General features: G+C 36.0%; 1 protein-coding gene across 1 annotated transcript; it reads right to left on the bottom strand.

Annotated features, from left to right (window-relative positions):
* Window positions 1-3,733: 3,733 nt before the first annotated feature.
* LOC142341009 (carbonic anhydrase 2-like) lies at window positions 3,734-6,665 on the bottom strand. The gene is made up of 4 exons (XM_075391824.1): window positions 6,376-6,665; window positions 5,403-5,605; window positions 4,605-4,759; window positions 3,734-4,186 (listed from the first exon to the last, which is right to left on the bottom strand). The coding sequence occupies exons 1-4, from the start codon at window positions 6,519-6,521 to the stop codon at window positions 3,914-3,916; spliced, it is 777 nt and encodes a 258-aa protein (XP_075247939.1). The 5' UTR covers window positions 6,522-6,665; the 3' UTR covers window positions 3,734-3,913.
* Between the last annotated feature and the right edge of the window lie 1,874 nt (window positions 6,666-8,539).

The following is an 8,539-nucleotide window of genomic DNA, read 5'->3' as shown; positions in this document are numbered from 1 at the left end:
TACAAGATAGCCCATTTGAGTATATAGTTCCTCCCCCGAGAAGTGGGTCGGAACAACAATCATCACCCTTCGTTATCTCTCAAAATAGCCCCAATTGTGTGGGTTCAGCTGCAGCAATTTAATTAAATTTTGCGAAACAACGGTTTCGAAGCCATGAAGACAATAATTTATTCACTCAAAACATTGGATGTTTTCAATTGCACCTTTTCAACACCAGCAATGTGTGATATGACACTTCAAATTGTGAGACGAAAATTGTGAAACGAACTACTTCACAATTAGACAAAAAGAACCAAAAGATGCAAAGTTACAAAAATTAGTTAACTTTTTAAAAACAATTAATTTTAAACTCATGAACACCATCAGCTATCAACATAAATCGTCCGAAACTCTAACTTAAACTTCCATAGCAAAGTAAGCCATTGGAGTTTGCATTTTACTATAATAAATCTACGACAAAAACGACAAATACAGCAAGGAAATAAACAATTTAAATAAATTTTCCGAAAAAACTGTATCGGAGCCGTGTGGAGCATAATCTGTTCAATGCAAAAATTCGATTTTCAATGAAAAAAAATGTTGAATGCACTTTTTTGCAACACCAAAAATGTGATATGTCACATGCTATAGATGAGACTACTTAACAATTAGACAAAAAAGGGCAAAATTACAAAAAAAAAGTAAATATTTTCAAAACAATAAAATTTGTTCTGATGAAAACCATCAACTATCAACCGGAATTGTCCACTATTTTCCCTATAACCCTCAAATTAAGTCCTTGCGACCTCTGTCAGTATTCAGAATACGTCATAATTCTACAAAAAGAACGAAAAAACCAGATAAAACTGAAAAAGTCAATTAATTGTTCCGAGAGATTGATGTCGAACCTATTAACACTGTATTTTTTAACTATAAAAATATACATGAACAAATGCACTTCTTTTCAACAGAAGTAAATATTGTTAGACGTGACTTTCCGCTAAAAAGATTAGGGAACAATCAGACAAAAAAAGAAAGAATGGTAAATTTAAAAGTGATAAACAAACTTATAAAAAACACTCAAAAAATAAAATGGTAAAAATAGTTCTATACCACCACCAAAGGAAGGTACTTTGATTTAATGCTAAACAGAATATGCCATACGTCTGGAAAAAAAACGGAAATTACCGACAAAAACAAAAAAAATCCAATAAATTTTTGGAGAAAACGGTGTCGAAGCCGTTAAATACATAATCTGTTCATACAAATGGTAGCAAGTTTCCCTTGAGACTTCTTGCAACATAAATACTAGAATATAATACCTGTTATTAATGTGATTATATTGCCAAGACAAAAAATTAACCACAACAATAGGCAAAGATCTAAAAATCAAAGAAAAAAATAATAAATCTTGTAATATCAAAGCCAAAAAAACCATTCCATACAACACAAAGCCATATAGATCACGGGAAAGGTAAAAATACTTGTCTCTGCAGAAATGAGCCGAGTTGGTTAATAAGATATCAAAGAGAGAAAGTTCAACGAAATTTTTTTTATGACGACAAAATTTAATAATTAGAGCAGCCTTAAGATCTCAACTGAAACGTTCTAGATGGATTTACTTAGCTCACTATAAAGCCTCTCTATAAACCTATAACTCCTTAGAAATCCAATTGTACCTATAGTGAAAGAGACTAAGTCATAACACTACAAATTACGCATTAATGCGGACGGAACTTGAACAATTTCACCAAAAATTTTACGTAGAAACTGTGGCAAAGCCAATGAAACAATGAGATTTTATCGGTAAAATGTGCCATTTGGGCCCCCTTATTGGCAAGAAAGAAAAATTCTGGTCTCTAATTCACTTAAAAAAACAATAAAAAATCAGCGCCTAAAAGCAATCCGAACAACAATTGGTTTGTAAGAATACTCAAATAGCTCAAAATCAGCCATGCCATTGCTGTCCTTATTTTTCCAAACACGTCATTTGTCCTAGTTTTATATATGTGAAAAATAGGTTAATTATCGTGTTAGATTAGCAAAAAACCCGCAAAATTTGTATTCTAGAAAATCCTCCTATAAAGCTGAAGTAGACATTAATCTCTGCAGTTTCCACAGATTGTGAAAGCAGTTGTTGTGTCTTTTCTTACGTCGATTTGAAGCAAAGTGGTCTATAGTTGCAAAACTGGTGCAATTTTTGTTGAAAATTGTGCGGATTTTTAAAAAAAACTCAGCCAAAACTTTTGTCGAAAAGTTTGATCAGATCAATCCACAATTATTTTTTTAACAACACTATTACTCATTTTTAACAAAATTGACCAAAAATTTTTAGTGAAAATCCGGAAAATGTGAACAGAAACAACGGAATTTAGTGAAATGTTCACGAAAATTTAAGCCTCGATAACTACTCGAAAAATATGTTTTTAAAAAATCTTTTTAATTCCGAATTCTACGCTGGACGAGCTTTTCAATGATACCACTGAAAACTCTCTACAATGAATATATCGATCGGCCAAAATTGTCTGAACAAAAAAAACCATTTGAGTTTATAGTTCCTCCCCCCACTAAAAGTGGTGTCGGAACAATGAGGATTGGGATTGAAAAAACAATTCAAAACCGCCAATGTACCAAAACGATTGATTTATAGGCGTAGAAATATTCCAGATTGCTGTTAAATGGACAAAACATGGTACTTGGACACATTTTTTGGTGGTCAAGAGAATTTAGGATCTATTCTGTTTCCAACCTCCCGTGTTATTATGATCCTCATAGTGAAAATTATGTGTAATTATATAGCACGATACTATCTAAAATAGCACGCTTGACGGGGGGCGTCAAAATTATATTCCTACTGAGCCAGGTAGGGGCAGAAGAGATACAGAACTTTTGCGCCCGTAATAAAATCAACTTTTTGCGAACTAAAAAGAAGGCGACAATTGAATGAATTAATCTACTTTAATCTGCTGTGATCAATCTAGTGACCTAGTTTTGCATAATTGATCAATTAAGTGGATGCCATCAGTTTTTCACTCTGAAGGCATTTTAAAAAAATTTCTGCGTATTTGAGTGCCTCTTCTACTTCTTTTTCTTCTGCTTCTTTTGCTCCTCCTTCTTCTTTTTCGTCTTCGTTTAGTTACAATTCATCCCAAATAGGTTTGAACAAAATTGTATTTTTAGTACAAAATTTATTTTTTTATTTCGCTTCCTGAATTTCATTTAAAAATAAATTGAACTCGATTAAATTTGCTGTCCTTTTGATACATTGTGTGTGTGTGTGTGTCTGTGTGTGTGTGTGTGCGTGCGTGCGTGCATGGGTACTTGCGTGCGTGAATGCGTACTTGCGTGCGTGAATGCGTACTTGCGTGCTTCGTGTAAGCGTTTTCATGAACTTCTGCCCTTATTTAACGACCTCCTTTTGCAGTAGAACCGTATGGGTTGGAGCATCGGGGCTTTCCACAGCCGACGCCAATTTGTCACGTATGAAAACCCTATTATTTTAGGCTTTTCAAAACTAATGCTTTCAACCCTCCCACCGTAGTTGTATAATACTAGCCGAAACGAACAGACATGATTTTTTTCCTGGAACCCAGATTCTCTAGTACAGACTAAAACTCATTTTTAACAAATTTTACTTTTTGCTCGCGATTTTAATCAATTCCGATTTAATAAGCCCACGCCCTTTGCGTTAAATAAAACGTTGATGAGCGTCATCAAAATTCTAAAGGGTAATTATGTTCCGAAATCTTGGAAATAGCGCGTATTCTGATTAAATTTTTATTAAACAGAAAATAACACTTCTCAATAAAATTTAGTACAAAACAATTCCACGTATAAGCAGGAATAATACATAAGGTCAAGCCATTTGGCTTGAAAGTTTTTTTAGTTTTGATAACTTTTCTTGCACTCTCTCTTTCAATTGTTGCTTTTCCGTTTAGCAAGACCAGAAGATCTTTCGACCATTGAGAGGCTGAATCCACCTGTAGTTCGCTTCTGTCTTGCCTCCCCTCAGATCTCCCAGACCCCTGAGTTTGTCCATGTACTTTTTGGACACCTTGACTGGGTTCTTGAACACTACATGGAGCACGATCTCCGCGAAGGGGGGAGTGGTGAGAGATCCCTGGTATGCGTAGTACTCGGACTCCCCAACTGGCACGAGAGTGGCGAAATCGATGGCTGGGATTGAACAGGAACCGGGCTTGATTACCTTGAAACGAGATCAGAAATGAAAGCACACATTTTTGTTGTAGAAATCAGAACTTGACTCAAGGTCAATCCTGGTTATGACTTTGCTTTTAACCTTTCAACAATTCCCTCATACGAGCTTAATGATGCTGGCTTTTCAAAGCTTCTATCTTCAGATTAGCTTTTCTTTTTTTAGGATGAGGCGGGTGGCGTATTCTCGTTTACGTTGACTTCGAAACTTGAAACTCGAACAAAAAGATCCAATAGCATTAATATCAGAATCAACAATTCAGCTCAGCTTGATATTATTTTGAAGCAAGACACTAGTGTAACAAAACTACTTTATCAATCTGAAATGAGCACCAAAATTCTCAGCTAGGCAACAAGGCCTTCCCGCTTTGATTAGAAGAGAACAATTGTGCTTTAGAATGAAAGTGAACCTTGCTAATGTTTTTGCCGACAATGTCATCAAAGATGGCCTGAGCATTTGAGTCGCTCTTGTCACTCTGCTCCATCATGATACCCCAGACAGCTAAAGCGTCCTTCACCTCTTTGCCCTGATCGGGTGCCCACTTGAATACAAAGTGAGTCTCCCCTGAAAAATCTCGCAAATTATCCTCCGGAAACAACTATTAGCAGGCAAGGTAACATTTATGCAGGTTTTTAAATAACTTTAAATACATAAAATAGGGTTTTTCGTATTCTTTCGGCAATTTCGAGACAAAACTTTCACAAAGAACTCTAAGCATACAAGTTGCTTAATATAACACAGAAGCATTGAACACAAAATGTACCCCAAATTGGTCTTGAAAAAGCAACAATCGCGGATTAGCGGAGAAATCTCCAAACTAGCCCAGAACGATAAGAATTATTTACAGAATGATAGGTCACATTATCTCCATTAGCCTTGTGTGAAACAATAATGCTCCTTTAGTGCGAACTTTGAACTCTTTCAAGTGTTTTTCATTTCATGTGTTTGTTCCCTTGCATTGCAACCTTATGGCGGGACTTTTTGCCCCCCCCATTACGTTATGCTCCCCCAGTCACAAACTAGGTACCATTATACATAGTATATCATTATGCAGAATTATGGGACGTATGCACCCACTAATCGGGGGGGGGGGGGGTGTCAAACGGAAACGGCCCAGCAAAGTATGATGTAAAAATTCCAACTTAAGACGATCTAATTTTTCAAGTGGGGTCACATTATACCCTGGGAATTTTAAATTGAATTGGACCTGCATATTTCTGGCCATTTAGCATGTGTTCACACCCGTAGTCTCCACTCTCTCCCCAATGGCTGTGGAAGTGGTCCAGGATGTAGCTGCCCTGCAGGAGAGAGCCAGACAACTGCCACTTGCAACCAGCAGCCGGGGCCAGACTGAGGGTGTGACCATTGTTGGTCATTTTCCAGTCCGCGTTCGGGTCACCCGCAATACACCTGATCACACACACATCAAATAGAAAACATTACATACCAGAATTCGTTTATGATTTTGGATGAAATTTCTCTCTGAACCTAATGCAGATCTTTTCCGTTTGTGCCCCCCCCCCCCCCCCCAGCTTTGTGGGTGCATTTTAGTTGCACCCCTCAGGCGCACGTGCCATATTTTTACATATTGATTTACTATGTAATGGCACGTGCTCTGTAACTGAGGGGTAAATAACGGACTGGGGGAGGGGGGGGGGGGGCACAAACGGAAAAGACCCTAAAGTGCAATAACATCTTAACCTTCAATAGGAAGATATTCTTGGTCACATTTGGATCCAAGACAATCTGCTCCATTTATTTCAGTTGAGATCGTTTACATTATGACAAATTCAAAATCCACCCCGTATTAGGTAAAGTTTACAGTCAATTTCTAAAAAAGCAAATGACCTATATTTTTCTGATCTTTTTCCCCTTTTCCCTGATGAAAGATATTTGCGTTTCTAGAAGCTCGCTGTGTAAATATTTCGTGTATCTGTCGACAGTCTGCGCAAAAAACGGGAAAAGTAAGATTTTGTTTTATGCAACTATCCTTACGCATTAAGAAATGACCGCTAAGCAATCGAATTAAGATCCTTCTAATCAAATTAAACTGTTTGCGAGCAGATTTAACCATGATTTAAATGTTTCAGATTTTTATTAATGTATTATATTTCTTTAATAATGATCATATTTTTATAATCTTTGGCACTATTTTGTTTGGTATGAGATTGACTACTAACTTGAGGTTGAACTGGGGCAGGAGGACCTTTTCCGAGTCCTTCTCTTTGATGTCAATCGGGGACTGTCTGCTTCCGTTCATTGACACTGGGAACTGCGCGGGCCAGGCGAACTGGGTGCAATGATGCCACGAATCGTCAAAACTCATCTTGTTCACGAACTAAGGTTTCACTGATGTTCTTTCTAAGAGCGGTAAAATGAAAAAATTGGCACGTTTTCTTTCTTATCAAGAAACAGAAGAGTTTTGGTATTTGATTTATTCTCGGCAAAAGAAGCAACTTTCTCGCAACTGCAAATATGCGCTAAGTGAATACAAAACGAAAAAATGCTTCAATGAGATAATAAACTAAGAAAGGTGTAATTCTTTTTTAACCAATCAGAGCCGTGCAACCGCAGACCACTTTGCATGTATACGTAATAACTACGAGGCGTGAATGGTCACAAAACATAGCTTCGAACTTTTTGAAAAATGTACAATAAAATTGATATTCTTTTTATGAAAGTCATAAGAGGCTTTATACCGAAGGGCGTAGAGAACAAATATCTTGCCACGGCATGTTTTCATCATGATAATTGTTTGAACTTTTGCTGCTTTCAAATCTCTTGAATAAAATTGAAAAAGCTGCATACGTGTTCACAGCAGAGATCATGACTTGAGCACGCCTCAAATATACAAAACAAAAGAATAAACTTTATTAACTTGTGCGACCTTGCATCATTTACATCACACGAAGCTACTCAATTTTTCCGAGCGAACTTAGTTTTTATCAAAATTTTCAAGCAACAAGTATTATCGTATTCTTGATTCTCACTGGCAATATAAAATTTGAAACAAAATTAATAAGTAGAACTAAATTGATAATTGAATAAATGATTGGTTTTTAACAGAGCAACAAGTTCTCAGATAGCAAAAATTGAATTGAATTTTGACCCCCTTTGTAGATACTATCATATTCCCCAAATTAACCTAACTTGGAACTGAAACAGAATTTCAAAAGTTGACGATTGTCATTCGGCCTAATATTTCGTCACTACTTTTAGCATTTTACGATGATTTTTATCAATTTCAAAACAAATGAAATATGCGTATCAGATAACTGTTCAGAAACGTTGACAGTCTTTATAGCATGTTCTCAGGAAATAATGTACCTAAATTCCGCGATGGAGAACATTTAATTGGAAGAAAGAGATCAGCGTAGATAAGAAAATTTACATACTCAACAAAATCAGCTTCAAATTTTCATCATTTTAATAAATCCATCCAAGAACCAAGAGATTTTTTGTGAAAACAGCCGGAATTGATTTGAACAATAAGGTCTAAAAATTACTATGAATTTCAGCAAACAAAGAGAATGAAGAACAGTCTCAATTTTTCAAGTATTTGCACTAATTGAAGATTAAAAGACAAATTGCTGATTAGCACAATTTTTTTTGCGATAGTGCAAAATCTGTATGGTATCTGAATTAGCTCCTAAGTACTTAGCAGCAATTTCCGCTAAATTCATAATCAGGATAGTCATTCTATTGTTCAGCTGAAATGCGTCTGCTAAAAGGGGTTATTGTATTAGAGTAGTGTTGTGGCTGAGCTTAACTAACCCAATAATCAAACTGAAAAGCGCTTCAAGGCCATTTCAAGCCTCAAAGCTAGAATAGCATGACAAGCAAAATTTAATGCTACATTCTATCGAAGTCATACAGATTTGATCATTTTGTTCATCATTTATATATAGCAACTATTATTAGTACACAATCGTCATACATGAAGCTAAACTGAAACTCAAACTCGATCTATCTCAACACCAAGCAAAATAATACTACAGCTTAACAGTATCGCATCAGATTCTTTGCGATTGGATTGCGAATCAACCTGTTATTGATACGGAATTTTCGACAAAACTTCTTTATGGTTAACAAACTTCCCAAGGCATCAAATTTACACTGAAAAAGCGACGTTATGGAAACGTGTTCACATTATGTCGACATTTTTATCTGCAACCAATCAACACTTGAATTTGACATGTAAATCCACGTGACTAGCGACATATAAGAAGCTTGAAAAACTACAAAAAAAATCAGTTGAAACTTGTTTATTTTCTCTTACTAATCTGACATACAGTGCGTATTGAAGCACACTTTCTTGAGCGGTAAATTACTTGTTATCGTGTC

Source organism: Convolutriloba macropyga, chromosome 6 (genome assembly GCF_964194025.1).
Source record: "Convolutriloba macropyga chromosome 6, txConMacr16.3, whole genome shotgun sequence".
NCBI lineage: Eukaryota > Metazoa > Xenacoelomorpha > Acoela > Convolutidae > Convolutriloba > Convolutriloba macropyga.
This window is presented reverse-complemented; position numbering and strand designations above follow the sequence as displayed.